Here is a 17,680-nt window from a genome sequence, read left to right on the forward strand (position 1 = left end):
TTCTATTACATGATGAGTTCGTGGCCAACCTGGGCTACATGGTGAGTGTGTACAAGAGTTAGATATAACTTTCTTCTCCAATGTTCAGGGTTAACCATGTGTCCATATGTTCACTGAATTACTGAATGTATGTCCTGAATCCACAAGAGCTTTTTTATTTTCCAATTTCTAAAGACTGTAATGAGAGTCTTTCAGACGTTTAGAGGCTTTGTTGATTTAAATAATAATGATGATGATGATAAATTAAACCTCTGGCCATGCAGAAGGCTCAGTGGATAAAGACACAAACCTGACAGTTTGGTTCAATCTCTGGGACCCAGAAAATAAAAGTAGAGAACTAACTTTCTCCAGCTGTGTTCTGACAACTTTGTGGCACGGGCCTCCAACCAACCAACCAACCAACCAACCAATCAATGCACCAATCAATCAATGCACCAATCATTCAATCAGTGTAATAGATTTAAATAAATAAATAGTGCACATGTTAAATGGAATACCAATAAAGTTAGTTAGTTAAAACAGAGGACTGCTTGTGTGGTTGCTCATTTCTGTTATCCAAACCTGCCTCTTAAGTTACCTTGAGGTCCACAAATACACACTAAACTACAAATCCCTCCATTCCTTGTGGCGTTGAGGAGCCACGTATCCTAAAGGATGCGGAAGTCTTGTTCGCATACCCAATCGTGCTTCGAGACTTGTAAAGCGACGTCAAGCTGGCCAATCCTGAAGCAGCGTGCTCTGCGGAGTCCCGCCCCCACGTTGCGCTGATGGGTCGCGGGCGGCTCTAGCGGACAGACAACGCGGCCTTCTGAGCTTTTCTGTTTCTCTGCTCCCGGTCTGTGGTCCTCAGCTCGACCATGGCTCCCAAAGGCGGTTCCAAGCAGCAGTCGGAGGAGGACCTGCTCCTTCAGGATTTCAGCCGTAACCTGTCGGCCAAATCGTCGGCGCTGTTCTTCGGGAACGCGTTCATCGTGTCTGCCATTCCCATCTGTGAGGCTCGGGCGGGCGGCGGCGGGGACGTGGCGGGCGCGGCGGGGAGGCCTGGGATCGGGGTCGTCCTCGGGAAGTCAGTCGCGGCGTGCTTGTGAGCCGCGCGCGGGCTCTGGCCCGGATTATCGATATACTGCCCTTCCCCTCATAACTGGTTGATCCTAGGAGGTCTTTAGTGAACCAGGCGGGAGACCCACCGATAACCTCTGAATTAGCAGTGACCCGTGGCAAACCTCCCCTTACTCCTGAGCATCCTTTTGACTTGCAGAATGACAAGTTAGGCCGGGCCAGAGGTCCTCGATCAGCCTTGTTTAGGATTTCAATAACTTGTCGATTGAATGAGAAACGGCCAACATGAAGGCCGAGGCTGTGTCCAAGCCCAGATTTTCCGAGTTTCCTGTCTGCTGACCCACACTGCGGCACTGCTGCAGGCCAATCACGTCCAAAAGTATTTTGTTATTTTGGCCTTGTAAAAAAAAAAAACTCACCGTGCAGTGAATGTGTTGCAGAGCCCCTCTGGCTCACTGGCCCGACAAAGCATTGCTTTGATTTCAGAGAGCAGCCACGTCAGCAAGTTAACCAAGGCTTTGGGACAGCGCTTGATTTAAAATGGCCTGTATTTTAATAGTACTCCATGAATGAAATTTTTATTCTTGTTTGTGATTCCCCACTCCCAGTTTGTTCTCAAGTTAGAAGATGACATTTCTAGGCTAGCAATAAACCCCACAATCTAACTTTCTGCACAGGGAAAGCCCTGAACTGGGACTAACCCCGTTCATTGGTTATCTCACCGCTAGTGAGGTTCCTTGGGTACTGGGTAGGATTTACGGACTCTCATTTACCTGGCTTAGCTGTAGTTAATGTGACATGTGTAATGTTTTGTGTCCCTTTTGTCCTATCTCAGGGTTGTACTGGAGGGTATGGCATATGGATCTAATCCAGTCCGCTGTTCTCTACAGTGTGATGACGTTAGTAAGCACTTACCTGGTAGCCTTCGCGTACAAGAATGTAAAATTTGTTCTCAAGCACAAGTAAGTACCCCAACCCCAACCTGCGTACTTCATATTAGGGTGTTTTAAACATGGGTCATAAGCATTAGTTTGAAATGTGTATATATTTTGTGTAGAAAGCAATACCTGGAGAATTGATAGTTTCTTGAGCCTTGTGACTTGACACTTCAGTGGAAATAGGTGGTTGAGGGTGGAGTTTGAATATTCAATCCTAGTCTTTAATTGATGGTTTGATCAGAAAAACAAATCAATTAAGTAAATGAATTTTTCCGAAATTCAGTGGATTTCTTTCTAGACATTGTTTTAGGCTGCCCATTTACTAATTTTGGAAGCAAAAAATTAAAAATTCTTTGACATTTTCAATGCCAGTAGAATGCCACTGTAGAAGACAACCATATTTCTCGAATTTCAAGACTACACATATTATAAGACAAATTATTTTAATAGCTTCAGGAGAAGAAAACCCAAGGTTTTTTTATTTTTTATTTTTTATTTTTTATTTTTTTTATTTTTTATTTTTTTTTACCTGTGTTTTCCGAGACACAGTCTCTCTGTGTAGCCCTGGCTGTCCTGGCACTCACTATATAGACCAGGCTGGCCTTGAACTCAGAAATCTGCCTGCCTCTGCCTTCCAAGTGCTCGGATTAAAGGTGTGCACTACCACTGCCCGGCAGCTGTGTGTGTGTGTTTTCTTTTTTAAATAGAATCTTCTTTCTTTCTTTCTTCCTTTCTTTCTTTCTTTCTTTCTTTCTTTCTTTCTTTCTTTCTTTCTTTCTTTCTTTCTTTCTTTCTTTCGTACACTATAGCTGTTTTCAGACACACTAGAAGATAGCAGTGGATTCCATTTTGAGCCACCATTTGGTGGCTGGGAATTAAACTCAGGACCTGTAGAAGAGCAGTCAGTGTCCTTAACCTCTGAGCCGGAACTCTAGCCCCTGAAAACCCAAGTTTTACCTGAGTAAATTTTTATGTTTTAAGCACTTGTATGCTCTGCTTTCCTAAAGATGAAACAGAAGGGTGTAGCAGGCTATTCTTTTGTTTGTTGAATTGGGCCTTTTAGGTTTGTTTTTTCTTTGAAATATATATTTTATAATTTACTTTTTACTTTTGAACTGTGTTTGTGTGTTTGTATCTGTGGTTTGGTGTGTCCCTTGCCTGAGGGGCCATAAGAGAGTGTTAGATCTCTGGAGCTGGAATTATACATGGTTCCGAGCCACCTGATAGAGGTGCTGGGAACCGAACTCAGCTCTTCTGCAAGAGCAGTATGGATTCTTAAGTCTTGAGCCTACTCTCCAGCTTCTAAAGTAATTTTTTGAAGGCAGTAGGGATTCTGATCTTAATTTTGTCTTCTATTTACTTTAAAAAATTTTTTTCACAGTATCCACACTTGATTAGAAATTATTTTTGTTTAGACTGATATAGCAGTCTCCATCTGGTCTCTTGAAACAAAAATGTAGAGTGTACTCTGGCATGCTTTGTATAAAGCTATTTGATGATACTCTTCCTTGCATCGTTTATATTTTATGGGATAAAAATCACACATACTGGTGAGGGAACGAAGTGGTGGCTCAGTGGTTAAAAGCTTACTGGCTGCTCTTCCAGAGGACTTGGTTTCAATTCCCAGCACCCACATGGTAGCTCACAACTGTCTGTAACTTAGTTTTAAGGATCCTGTGCCCCTGGTCTTGGGTACCAGGCATGCCTGTGGTGCACAGATATACAAGCAGGCAAAATATATCATCATCATCATCATCATCATCATTTTTAAAGATCACATATCTTAGCCAAATGTCTGGGAAGTAATATATTTCTCTTTATCTGTCATTTTTATTTTGTTAACTATCTTAATATATCATGGCCTTCTTTTTTCCAATACAGTAACACCAAAAATCCTTTCAGGTTCTTAGAATCAAAGTCGTCTGCCTCCTTCCTGTGAGTCTAGCCTACACCTTTAGATTCAGACTTAGCCTTTTTGCCATCCTTTGAGTGTGTATTATACCTACTTCATTCAGGATCCCTTGCTTTCTGTTCTTATATGTCTGTTATTTGAAGACCCAGAAAACCTTTGCAGAGACTTCCTGACTTTGCTCATTCTTTGGTTGTCTTTCTGGTAGGCTCTTGTAATTGACAAGTACTTAGTGGTGTATTATGATTTCAGTTAGCAAGGTTTATTTAAGAGATGGGCGTGGCCTCTGCTGCTTTCTTGCTGTCATTCTAGGCATGCAGAGGCTTGGCTTCATATTTGAAGTCCTGCTAGACCAGCAGGCTCGGCAGGCAGGTCGTAGTGTCATCCTTCTGCCTGGCAGCTTCTTTACTGCCTGTTATTTTGAGTGCTCTTACAGGGCTAATGCATGGGCTGGTAGGTACTCTGTACATGTGTGCACGCTGTCACTTTCTCTTCTGAAGGGTAGCTCTTAGTCGTGAAAATGTACTTTATTGAATATAAGTGTCTTAGTCTACAGGTTTTTTACATTTTCTTTAAATTTACCTTTTTTTAAAACTAAAAACCCCTGTGATAAAATTCATTTGTAGTTTGTTGTTGTTTTGATCTGAATACTTTTTCTGAAACAAGGTTATCATGTAGCTGAGGCTGGCCTTGAACTCCTGATCCTTGCTTCCAGTTTCCAAATGCTGGGATTACAGGCTTTTACTATCATGACCAGCTGATGAGTATGCTTTTCACATACTTCTTTAAATCAGATTCTGATCTGAGTTGAGTTCTTATTCGAACCATTTCTGTCTGACTTAGTGTTAACTCACCCCGGTGGCTAATTTAACTAAAAATGTTATGGCCAGCTTCTGACCATGCTTTTACTGTTTTGTTTGTTTGTTTGTTTGTTTTTTTAAATGAAATTGTCCTTGGGAATGGAATTAAAAAGCATAGTTTTACGATAGTTTGTTATTTTTATTCATGTATTAAGTCAAGTTGTCTATTCTGTAGTTTACTTGGAATTGAAATTGGATCATTAATAAAACATCAAGTTGTGAACCTCAGGAAAATAAAATGTAGTTACAGTGATTCCTAATTGAATTGTACTAATAGCATTTGACTTTTATACCCATGTTAAATACTTCAGCTTTGGAAATTGCTTCCTTTCCAGCAGAAATAAAATCTCATAACTAAGAAACCACATCTTGAAAATTTCTTGAACTTCTCTTAGGCTTGTATAGTGGAGTGTTTTGTATAGTTTATTTTCTTGAAATATAAAGAATCACTCAGTTGGCAATAGAAAATATGAATACAGAGTGTTGTTCTGAGACTGATTTTTCATCTCTAGAGCATGTGGAGACCTTTCTCTGTCTGTGTTTGCATCTCTAGAGCTTGTGGAAACCTTTCTCTGTGTTTTCTTTCAGAGTCGCACAGAAGAGGGAGGATGCTGTTTCCAGAGAAGTGACTCGGAAACTTTCTGAAGCTGATAATAGAAAGATGTCCCGGAAGGAGAAAGACGAAAGGTTTGTGTGTGTGTGTGTGTGTGTGTGTGTGTGAAGATGTGGTATCAGAAGACAGTTCAGGTTCATGTATTATTCCTCTATCACTTTCCACTATGTTCGTTTGAGGGTCTTGCTGAACCATGCGAGGTGTGGTGGCCAGTGCCTTCTCATCTTGTTTTTCTCAGAGCTGGAATTACAGGAGTGCGTTCAGGGTATAATACAGGGATTACAGGTGGGGCCATGGGTCCTGGGAACCTGTTTCTCTACCCACCCTTGACTTTTTATTTAAAGTTGTAGTCAGAAACCTTGGGAGGAAATCAGTTTTTAAATTCTCATTAAAGATGTTGGAATTGTGTAAATAGTAACAATGGTGATAGTAATGACTTTTGAATTGTTATCAGTAGAGTGTTTTCTTTGAGCTATATACAGTTGATTTATTCCAAAGAGTAACTATATGTAAAGTATCTGCTACATAATTCCTGCATTTACAGCTCAGGAATCATTACTGAAGAGGCGGGCTCTGTAAGAACCAAAGGAACGGGAAGTTTGCTGTGAGATTCTAGTCTACTAAAAATGTCAGAGAGGCTACACTCATGAAATCTCATCAACATGGGTGACCTGAACAAGGAAGACACCGATGGACAGTCTGATGTAGCAGGGGAACACCCATGTGGTCCCAACCCTGACAAAGAACTATGCTGAGAGCAGGAGAAATAGTCTGTCTTCACCAGGGAAGCTCATACCAATTGGTTATCCAGTACGAAATAATCAGGTCTGAAAGCATTCATAAAGTCACATACGGACCAAACAGGTTGTATTTTTATAGTTAGGAATACACATGACATATACCATCACCAGAAAGGGAGCACAGGGGCATTCATGGAAGGGGGTGTATAGAAAAGAAGGAAGGGGGACAAATGATGTAATTATAATCACACAGTCACAAAGAGTGAGCTAATAGTGCTCTTGTGATCTCCATTTTATATCCAAGGAAAACAAGTGTCAGTCAGAAGGCATGGTAACTTGGCTCTTGATATATAGATCATGGTAATACAGACTGTCCAACTTGGAAACTTCTGCCAGTAACTGTTTTACTGGAATTTAGGAAGCAACAGAGCTTGTATGTCGTTTAACCCAAGTCTGTAGGGATACAGGGTATTATGTTAACATTTTTAGTAGTTTTGATATGGAAATTGTCCAGGGGTGTCCACGCGTATATGAATACTGGATGTACTGTCTGGGAGAAAGTAAGAACTGGGTTTGTCCTTTGTTGCTTGAGGCTGTGGTGGTATGTTTGTTAACCCTCCCAATACCCCCTCCCCCACATCCACAGTATGAACTGCCTAAGCCCCAAATTGATCAAGTATTAGTGCAAATCTGGGCCAAGAGTTACCAGATTGTCCCAGTTGTTGGTGATGCAAGCCTTTAATTCCAGAGGCAAGCACATCTGTTGAGTTTGAGGCCACCCTTGTGTACAGAGTGCATTCCAAGAAAGCCAGGGCTTAGAAAACCAAAAAAAAAAAAAAAAAAAAAAAAAAAAGGTACTGAATGCAGCCTGGGGCACAGTTTGCCCATGGACCTTAAGCTCTAGCTGGTACTTTGTGGGGAAGCGCTTTGACTGCATTTCCTCCAGGAAGACTGTGTGGGCCTTGTGAAGTAATAGAGTTTATAAAACCAGAAACAAGGCAGGCTGTGGGCTTACCTGTAGCATTTGAGCCTGCACTCACTGGCGAGCCTAAGTGTTCAGCAGGCGTGTGAGGTCGGCTGGCTGTGTTCGCTCTGATGGAACGCAGCATGCAAGCCCTGCAGGAGAGAAGGCTTCCTGAAGGCTCTGGCCCTGGGAAGGGCTTGATCAAGTGGATCTTAATTTAAGGAACACCAAGTAACTCAATGAACGCTTTTACAGTGGTTTGGCAAGGAACTGAACTTTAACAAAATGATTGTCTTCTTTAAATACTTTATAAAAATAAGAATGTGATATTAAAGTCATGGCGATGAGGGGCTGTTGTAGGGAGCAGTAATGCTGTTTGGCTGTGTAGGTGTTTTGCATAATTTTGAGTAGGAATAAAAGTTGGAGAATCTTTACCCTAAAACTACCTTTATTGAATTGTGTGGGTCAATATTTGTTAAACTGGTACATATCATAGTTACCTAAATTTCAGAGTACTTGATACAAAAATCAAGATTTTGGAAATGGTCATATTGGAAATGGCAAAGGTCTCACCTGGCCTGCAGGCTTCCCCCCTCTGCTGTTCGGATGGCTTTTCATCCCGGGACACGTCTCAGTCTGGTGTTCAGGCTGACGGTCATTACCAGTGAGTCCAAGCACTCCAGGTCCAGGTCGAGGTAGTAAAGTGCAGATTATAAAATCACTCTTGTTGACAGTAGAAATGGGTGCTACTAGTGTTTCCCTCAAAAATAGTTTTACCCAGGTCTATCTAGACTCATGATTAATCTGGATAACAGATCAGAGACTCATTAAGATTTGGTAAATTAGCTGGGTGGTGGTGGTGGCACATACCTGTAATCCCCGCACTCGGGAGGCAGAGGCAGGTGGATTTCTGAGTTCAAGGCCAGCCTGGTTTACAGAGTGAGTTCCAGGACAGCCAGAGCTACACGGAGAAACCCTGTCTCAAAAAAAAAACCAAAAAAAAAAAAAAAAAAAAGATTTGGTAAATTGTTTCCAGAGGATATATGTTGCTTCCAAGACATTTGATGTAAGAAAAGGTGCAATAGTTTGTCGTTCTCGTCAAGCTCCATGTATAACTGTTCTGGCATGTTTGTATCTCGTCACTCAGGGATGGAAATGAGCAATGGCGAGTTAGAGAGTCAGGCTCTGAAGTGTGAATCTTACTTCTTGATTTCCTCAAGCTCTTCTGACAGTATTATCTGCTTGTAACAATTTCTGTTTAGTCTCCCCTTTTCTCCTGTCATAGTTGGCTGTCTCTAAAGAATGATAGCTTGGGAAATACTTTGCTAAGCTAAATTTTGTACTAGTGAAGCTTTGGTAGAAGCTTTGGTAGTAAATACATTTGGAGATTTTGACTTCCTTCAGATAAGCAGTATGTGGTAGACTAGCCATGCTTCAAAGACATCTGGATGGCCCTGGCCTGTGTGGCCTGAGGTAACATGGGAGCTGGGGTGTCATGATTGGGTCGTCAGACTTTCATCTCAGTTGTTTTGGAGGTGATTCTGTTTCAGGTCATGGCACGAAGAGAGTTAGGGAGACCTGCTCAGATGTCACCGGGATGATTTAATCAGCAGAATAAAAGCATGCCATAGCTCACTGGGTCTTATGCCAGAGTTAAAAATAGCTGTGTTGATTCTGAGTGTTTTTTAGCATTCAGGTGCACTGGATCTATGCAGCTTACTGTGCCTGATTTCCTTGGAGCAGTGTAAGAGTGGTAAAATGACTTTTCTCCAGTTTAGATTTACATTTACTCTTCTTTGAAATCAGAATGTTGTTGGCTGTACTTTAATGTAACATTCTTCCTGTTTCCCAAAGAGCAAATTTATTAAGTAAGGGGGTATTATAAAATCAAGGAAATAGAGCATATATATGAAATTACAGATTTTAGAGTGAAGATTAGGTGACAATATCCTTATTTTAGCTCCTATAGCCAAGCTTGAATTTGAATTAGAGCACGTGCTAAGTAGAAATGTCAATTACTTGTCCCTGTGGTGGTAGGTGGGAGGGCTCTGCATCATCTGACTTCAGAGTAGAATACCTTCCTGGAGGACAAAGCATCTGGAGTTGTGACTTTGAATCTCTTTGAGGATGACTCCACAGTGAAGCAGCCTTTTACCTTTAACCAAGTATAATAATTTGTACATATATACAAAGGCTTCTGGAAACGAGCTACCATACTGGGTGGCAGATTCTCAACACTGTTTTTTCTTTCTGTTGCGTTAAAGAAGAAAAGCAAGTCTTAACAATTTCTGTTTAGTCTCCCCTTTTCTCCTGTCATAGTTGGCTGTCTCTAAAGAATGATAGCTTGGGAAATACTTTGCTAAGCTAAATTTTGTACTAGTGAAGCTTTGGTAGAAGCTTTGGTAGTAAATACATTTGGAGATTTTGACTTCCTTCAGATAAGCAGTATGTGGTAGACTAGCCATGCTTCAAAGACATCTGGCATGTTTTCTTTTCTTTTTTTCTTTAGGCATTAGATCAATTTATTTGACTTCTTACCCTACCAATGGGATATAATCTAGTCTTTAAAAAATGATTTTGCAAAGTTAATTAGCCAAATGGAATAAAATCTGCTTTAATCACAAGCATTCTGAAACATTCTCTTGGCCTCTTGGATAAAAGGCAGATAAATATGGGAGCATTTAAAACAGATTTAAAAGTAAGAATTTTAATGAAGTTAAACACATCTTCCTTAAGATTTTATAGCTTCCTTGTTCAAATTCAGTAAAGACAACTAAAGATAGGCCTGGTGAGATTGTGACTGGCTGTGTTCTTGGCATTATCTCTTTAGGGTATAAAACTAAAGGTTTGAGCTATATGCCTCTAGAGAAGCTAAAGCCAAGGAAGCGTGTCTCATACCAACCATTGAGACCAAGTTTTAAGTACAGATCTAAGGGCATCAACCTTCTGATGTGTGCGTGATACGACATCATCTATAAATTGTTAGGCTACATCTTTAGCAGTCCTGGGACATATATGGTTGGTCCACAGGCCTCAGACTGGATACTCCCTTTCCTGGGACTCTTAAACAAAGATGCCTATTTTAGGACTTTACAAAATCATGTCAGTTGCAGTTAGTATCAGTCTCCTCTACTGAAGCCTTGCCTGTTTGGGGAAATGGTAACATACCCAGTAACTTAATTTAGCATCAATAAGAAAAACAGAATTCAGTAGAAAAAAAGGAGATAATTTGCTCTAAATTTAATGCTGCAAATGTATTTTCACCCTTGAACACAAAGAAAGGTTTGTTTTTTAGTGAATGAGAACTATTTGGCACATCAAGGTTTTGGTCATGTTTAAACTTACTTGGCTTGTATCTCTAGGATCCTGTGGAAGAAGAACGAAGTTGCCGATTACGAAGCCACCACCTTCTCCATCTTCTATAACAACACTCTGTTCCTGGTTCTGGTCATTGTTGCTTCCTTCTTTATATTGAAGAACTTCAACCCCACAGTGTATCCTTTAGAAGGGTTTCAGAAGTTATCCTATAAACAGTAGTTTGTTGTATTTTTAAGCTGTCTGGTATGTTAGTGGAAACAAAAACTTCCCAGAGTCAGTTAAATAACACTAACTATAGGTAGGTGTCTGTGGACTTAGAGCTTAAGAGTTTCTGGCTTGACTTAGTGTTTTTAAAATCTATAAATTGTAGTTTTATGGTAAATAATGTGTTATAAAGCAGTATTACACTGTCTGACTTGGTCTGCCTTCCTGTCTATAAGGAGTCAAACTCAGAGTAAATGTGTTGTCTTCACTAGTTCCGTTATACTCATATATGCTGGCTTTGGGGGTTAGGTGATAGATAGCCGGGGTAGTTACAGATGCACAGTTTATAATATCTTCATAGTGTTCAAGATGCTTTTAAATTGAGCTTTGGCCAAGAGTCATTTGTTTTTTATTAAAGTAATTTTTTTATCAGAGGTGTTATCCAGAAAAACACAGCTGGTCTGTGAATAGCCAGGAGCTCTGAGAGCCTTCTTGCCTTAGAGGCTGACCGCAGCAGCCCTCTGATTGGCCAGAGGACTTCCCATCACTGTTTGCTTGTGTCTGTGTGTTCCCCGATCCGTGCTTCCCAGGAGGCTTACATGGAACTAGGATGTGTTCTTTGTTGTTATTTTCGTGTCTTTTTTTTTTTTTTCTTTTCTTTCGAGACAGGGTTTCTCTGAATAGCCCTGGCTGTTTTGGAACTCACTCTGTAGACCAGGCTGACCTCGAATTCAGAAATCTGCCTGCCTCTGCCTTCCAAGTGCTGGGATTAAAGGGGTGCGCCACCATGCCTGGCTATTTTCATGTTCTATAGCCTCCCCTCTTGTAAATTGTGTTTACAGACAGTCCAACTACATCTATATATTGTGTCAATAAGGAAAAGCTCTTTCACTGTTAAAAAACTAATTTAGGAGGTCTCATTTTTTCCTTAACATTAAATTCTTGTAGGAACTACATTTTGTCCATCAGTGCTTCATCTGGACTCATCGCCCTCCTGTCTACTGGCTCCAAATAGACCGCTTATGAAGCTTGGCCCTGCCTTTGTCTCTAGGGGTGGCCTGTGGTATACAGGAAAGCATCAGGGTGGCCACGTTGGGAGACACATACGATGTTTTTAATAGTCTGGAGTTTGAGGGTTTAAAAATGCAGTAGAATGTAATTCAGTGTTTGTTTATTGGCTCTTTTTGACAGATTGTTGAAATTAAATGAATTGAAAGGGAAACTCAGAGTTCCAGGGCATTTATTAAAAGGCAAGAAGTCTTGCAATGTGCTCTAATCACGAGGAGAAAAATAACTTGTTTCCTACATCTGTCAGAGGTCATGGTAACCTGGACTGAGCTGTTATTATTTATAATAGGAGGAAGAAGTTAATAACTGGTTCTCTGTGTTCCAAGTACAATATTACAACTTTTTGAACTGTAAATCTTAGAGTGAATCCTCTTCCTAAGGGATTAAACAGAAGCCTCATTTTTTTTTTTTTAAACAAGGCTCCAAATTTGTAATTTATAATAACTCAAAGTTAAAAACATGGCCTCTCCAATTTGAGGGAGGGAAACTTGTAGATTTTTTTAAAAGGCAGCCAAGGTAGTAACCTAAAAATAGTCCCCAGGCCTATGAGTGTTGGCCTGCGAGGCTAAAGCACACACTGTTCAGCTGTATGGCTTGGCCCTGGGTGGCCGGGGAGGTCAGCTTGACCCTGCCATGTTGGTTTGATGTGTGAAGTCACTGGGATCATTGTTTCTGTGACCAGGCTCTCAGCACCACTGGCAGCGTATTGAGGGAGACAGCATTTCTGTCTTGATTATTGACACACTAGAGACCAAAAGAACTTCTGTGAACTTAGCCCTGGAATTCTTTGAGCTGTCCAAGTTTACAGTGGTTTAAGATGGTTGTCAGCATTTTTCCATGAGGGCTTTAATACATTTAGCCCCTTTTGCTCAAGGTTCCTTTTGATTGTGAAATGCTGATCACATTAATTTTTCGGGGGTCTAGCTAAGAGCAGCCTCATGTTGAGTGGTCATCCCCCCATGTTTCCCCCCCTCCCATTATGTACAGATTCTGTCTTTGTGTGCTATGACTTCACAGTTGGGAAAATGCAACACCACGAGCACTGATTTCATATTCCTATTTGCTGTTTACCACACACAGGAACTTTCTGTAAAGGGTACCTCAAAGGGAAATATTACTAATATCTAGTTTCTGCTTGTAAACTTAAGAGGAACATATGACTATTTCTAACTGTAAAGATATTTACAGATTAGAGGTATTTCTGTGCTGGTGGACGTCTCTATGGTCTGTGCTGAGACCTTAGGGAGCTCAGTTGGCATGCCCTTGTGTAGTCACGCTACTCCTCACTGTGCATTCAGAGTCACGTTATCTAAGTATTGAGTTCTGTTCAGTGATACGCTGGTGTCTGAGTGACATTCCAGGTGATGTGGAATGGATAGGGAAATGAGAAGAGATCGAAAGCAAAGTACATTTCAATAACACGTATGAGGTAGTCTGTTTGTTTTATTTTAATCAGTATTTGGCTGGTAACTGTACCAGTTCATTTATTTAATAAAATGATAATTTGATACACCATCAAGTTGTTACCAGAAATGAACCAAACACTTTCTAAGTGACTGCTGTGAACTTGCCACTAGGTGGCGGTGCCTGTGTAGATGAGGAAAAAGTCACCACCAATATTGGACAGTATGCTCAGCAGCTCAAGAGTAGTAAAATAGGGATGCCAGCTTCAAATTTTTCATTTTAATTAGTAACCAAAAGTTTGTTGGGAGAGTGATTATGCAGTTTTCTTCTGTCTTGAATGTTTCCTGTGGCTGTCTTTGCTTTTAACTCTCAAAATATCCTCTAGCTCTGTGCTGCCAACTTTCTGTGTGCGAATTTATGCAGCCATATCATTAGCATCCTTTACGGAATCAGTGTGTCAGTCCTTTGTACTTACAAGTGTGGGCCCTCTTCTCTGACCTCTTCCCCACCACTGCATGTCGCACATAGGCTTAGGAGGTGTCAGTAAGACATAGAAAGTGAAATCCTGTGGCAGGGTTTGTACCGTAGAAAGAACCCATGCATCACACCAGTAAAGTAGGACAGTCACAGTGCTCACATTCTTTTTTTCTCTTATGTGTGATAGGTAGAATTTTAGTGTTAAGAATTTTTATTTCATGATTTACTCATTTATAACATAATAGAAGTCTTGGATTTAAATATACAACTTGTCCTGTTTGGTATATTGTTTTAATTTGGAAAGGATAATTTGAAGTTAACTGAAATAATGGAAGTTGAATTTATACTCTGCATTTTTAAAAAAAGTTTTGTTATTAATAAGTATGATTAAACCTTGTTTTTAAAACCATGTTTTTCTGTAATTCTTTATATGTGAACCATAAGAATATTACAGACTTTATATTAGACCTCTTTCCTACACATGTAGGTGCATCATTGGGTTTCTGGGCAGATGTCTGAGGCAGTGACAGGCATGGCACAGTTGCAGAAGGAGCTGTCAGTCCCTGCCAGAGCGCCCTGCGGTGTGCCTGCTGGACCTTCCCGCTCATGCTGCTTTTCTTACCGGGCACTGCGGTAGGAAGGCTTTGTATGAATGTGCATGTGTGCACACTACCAGCGTATCGTTTATGCCCCACCTGCTTTGGAGTCTTCGGCAGGGTAGTTAATAGGAGATTGGGAGGGTCTTTAATTTCTTTTTAATTTTATATTATTGTGTGGGTAGGTGCGTGGACACATGCACACTAGCTGACCGTAGAGAAGCTGGGGTGGCAGGGCACGTGTGACACATGTGTACATGAAGATCAGAGGACTGTTGTGGAGTAGGGTGTCTCCTTTAACTCAAAGAATCTCATGCAATTGAGTATAAAAACAGCCCTATACTGAAAACAATCTTTAAAAGAGCTGAGGACTAGCACACAAGGTATGTGGGTTGTAAGCCTGGTTTCCTGTTCTGTCCTGACATGAATTCTTGTTATGCAAATCGGTGGCTGTGCAGCTTGGGCTCCGTGAAGCCGTGCGGTTGCTGTGTGCGTGAATGTTGCTTGGCAGTGTATGAAGTATCAGTTCCTGGAGTAGGCATCCAGGCACACAGTTTGTAGTTTGTATTTATCCTGCTTAAGACCAGTATGACTCCGGCAGTATGTTCTTTGCCAAGGAGTTCTGAAGAGGAAATTATGAAATTAGTTAATGAAACTTTTTTCATAAGGGTAAAACTGAAATGTATTACTTAGTTTACCTTTGGACATACTTAGTATGTCCAAATTGACTGCTCCGACAGCTAACCAGTATTGCCTGTATTTGGTTCAAATTTGTAGCTTCTTTCAAGTGGGTTTGAGAAGCTTTTTAACCTTAGTGTGCAGTTTTCCAAAATCTCCTGACAGGGAAAGGAGTTTGCAAAACATCATTTTCTTTAAGTGCAGTCCATGCTGGCCACAAACTTAAGAGCCCTCCCTTCAGCTTCCCCAGTGCTCTGATATAGGCGTGTGCCAGCACGCAAAGCCTGCAGCACCAGGCTCGGGTTTTTTTTTTTTTTTTCTTTTTTGTTGGGATGGTGGTGGTTGAGAGGGGGTCTGATGTATCTGAACTCTGGATCCTTTGGATTCTGCCTCCTCAGAGATAGGAATATGGGTGTGTACCACCCCTCCTTGTTTCAGCCTGTTCTAGTCACTGTGACTTCTCATAAGCATTCAGTGCAGTGTAGCGTTCAGTATAATTTATTAAGGTGATAATTGCTTACTTAACTCATGGTAACATTTTATTTGTATTTTATATATGGGAGAATGTATAGATCTTATAGCCTTATGGTTGTGTACCACCCCTCCTTGTTTCAGCCTGTTCTAGTCACTGTGACTTCTCATAAGCATTCAGTGCAGTGAGCGTTCAGTATAATTTATTAAGGTGATAATTGCTTACTTAACTCATGGTAACATTTTATTTGTATTTTATATATGGGAGAATATATAGATCTTATAGCCTTATAATGAAAGACCCGAAAGCTGTATTATGAGATTGCAGATAACTTTATTACTCTAAGCGAATGAATTGATTTTCATTTAGACAGCACTTCACTCATTTATACATACAGTAGTTCAGTGGATTTACAGTGAGTGGCTGGAAGGTTAATTCATCTCCATCAGTAATCAGATACACATGGGTGAAACTCCCAAGTTGCCTTCTGGAGTCTAGGTAGTAACAATCATATTTCTTGGTATCTTTCACTGATAGTTTAAGATTTAGAACATAACCACGTGGTACATATCTGAAAATGATTTTAAGTTCATATATTTCTTGTGTAAATCTTAAAGTGATGGAGAACTTACTAACTAGATGAAGTAGAATGTTGTCCATCTATAGTTAGACAAATAAGAGTTAGAAAATGACCTAGCCTTTACAGAAAACAAAAAACCCGTGTGTTTTTAATCCTTATTTACAGATACCCACACAGTATAGTCTTACAGTTCTCAAGTGGGATACAGTGAGGGGAGTTAGCTTGTAGAGGCAGGGCTAAGTGTATCTCAGATTCTGAGTGCAAAGCTAAGCCCCTTAATTCATGCAAAGAGCTTTCATGCATATGGTGTAGTGTGTGATACAATTAGGATCAGGAGCTTCTTGAATATTTTGCTTTTTCTTTGGGCAAGTTAATTCATCTAGCATGTGCTGAGGAATGAGAAAAAAATCCCATTTTTTTACATTGCCTATGACTTGTTTTCATGTTAATAACTTCAGGATATACCAAGCATTATATAATGATGTCCCAATGGTAAATTGAACACTTGCCTTTCTGGGTATTTATAGATTTAACTACAAAACTGAGCATGTGTGTGCTTTTAAAGCTCAAATATTTAAACTTAACAGAAATGTGCCTACAAGCAATTGAAAGTATATGCAGGCTTTAATAGAAAGTAAAAAATGAACACTTAACATTTTATTTAAAGCTGTTTCCACAGCATTGTAACCCTTTTATAAATTAGCATTATGTATCTAGTAAAGATTGGGGTAGTCATGCCTTTATAACTCTGTAAATAGATACATTAGAACCCTGAGAGACACCCCAGTTAAACTGTACAGGGCCAGGCAACAACATAACTTGAGAGATAGTGAAAGCAAATACCTAGAAATTTTATTTGAATTCCAGGTGACATAAAACTTGCTAGTGTGAATATGAAATATGACAAAAAAAAAGGTAAATTAGTTCTGTTTGTTCTCCCGAGCAAGACTAAAGAGTGAGGATATCCTGTTTCCTATGCAGGTCATATACTGTATCTTGTGAAGTTTGTTCTTTTGAAAAAAATATATATGTACAGCCTTCTTCTGAAGATAATAGATTCCCCTACCCCAATATTCTTTCCATTGCAAAAACATGAGGTACACAGACCAATGCCAGGATAGGGACCAGTCCAAGATAAGAAAATAGAATGGATTTTCCGGCTTGTGAATTTTCAGATGTGTTCAGAATTCAGGGTGCACAGTGGTAGCAACAGCAGAAACCTCAGAATCCTGGGACACTAGAGGTTGAGCAGCAAGCTGCTAAGTGATTGGAAAGAGTGGCTGGTGAGGCCAGCCGGTCTGCACGCCCACCCACCAGGACATTACCCATGCAGCTCAGGTGGCCATGCAGCGCCTTATGATCTATAGTCCTTTTTGCTGTAGGGCTTGTTGCGCAATATGTTATCAATCTCATTCACCACATGTGATGTCATCTTAGGGAGGACCTGAGGGTAGGGGAGAAGCACAAAGCATGGTTAGGGTTGAGCATTTGTCTTGTGTAGTCAGCATTAAGCAGTCATTTATACTTGCAAGCCATATGTTGCAAGTGTATGTTTGTCAGCCATAGCTGAAATGAAGGTCCGTCACCCCTCCCCCACTATGGACAAGCTTTAAATCAGAGATTATGTTTGTTGACTAAAGAAATAAGACAAAAGTATAGTCTCAGGAATACAGACTAGCTTTATCTGGTGTAAATTCAGCGTAAGCAATCTTTTAATTTTTCTAGAAGGTAATTATGCTAGCTGTCTTTAAAATAATATAATTAGTGCATTTTAGTACATTGTATCCAGCTAACACATTT

At 40.3% G+C, this 17,680-nt stretch overlaps 2 protein-coding genes across 2 annotated transcripts in view; one reads left to right on the forward strand and one right to left on the reverse strand.

Moving 5' to 3' along the window:
- The first annotated feature begins 764 nt into the window (after window positions 1-764).
- Ssr3 (signal sequence receptor subunit 3) lies at window positions 765-13,963 on the forward strand. Its single transcript, XM_052180405.1, has 5 exons — window positions 765-990; window positions 1,895-2,021; window positions 5,355-5,453; window positions 10,446-10,577; window positions 11,554-13,963. Exons 1-5 carry the CDS (start codon window positions 858-860, stop codon window positions 11,618-11,620), a joined length of 558 nt encoding a protein of 185 aa, XP_052036365.1. The 5' UTR covers window positions 765-857; the 3' UTR covers window positions 11,621-13,963.
- A 1,664-nt stretch (window positions 13,964-15,627) lies between these two features.
- Window positions 15,628-17,680, reverse strand: part of Kcnab1 (potassium voltage-gated channel subfamily A regulatory beta subunit 1) — a 274,528-nt gene continuing 272,475 nt past the window's right edge. Inside the window, exon 14 of the mRNA XM_052180406.1 lies at window positions 15,628-17,324. Within this exon, the coding sequence (XP_052036366.1) occupies window positions 17,235-17,324 (90 nt within the window). The 3' untranslated portion in view covers window positions 15,628-17,234. The remainder of the gene's footprint in view (window positions 17,325-17,680) is intronic.

Source organism: Apodemus sylvaticus, chromosome 4, assembly GCF_947179515.1.
Source record: "Apodemus sylvaticus chromosome 4, mApoSyl1.1, whole genome shotgun sequence".
Taxonomy (NCBI): domain Eukaryota; kingdom Metazoa; phylum Chordata; class Mammalia; order Rodentia; family Muridae; genus Apodemus; species Apodemus sylvaticus.

Coding starts and splice junctions, on each gene's coding strand:
- Ssr3 (XM_052180405.1), top strand. CDS start 858: ATGGCTCCCAAAGGCGGTTCCAAGCAGCAGTCGGAGGAGGACCTGCTC. Junction 991..1,894: donor CGTGTCTGCCATTCCCATCT/GTGAGGCTCGGG, acceptor GTCCTATCTCAG/GGTTGTACTGGAGGGTATGG. Junction 2,022..5,354: donor AAATTTGTTCTCAAGCACAA/GTAAGTACCCCA, acceptor GTTTTCTTTCAG/AGTCGCACAGAAGAGGGAGG.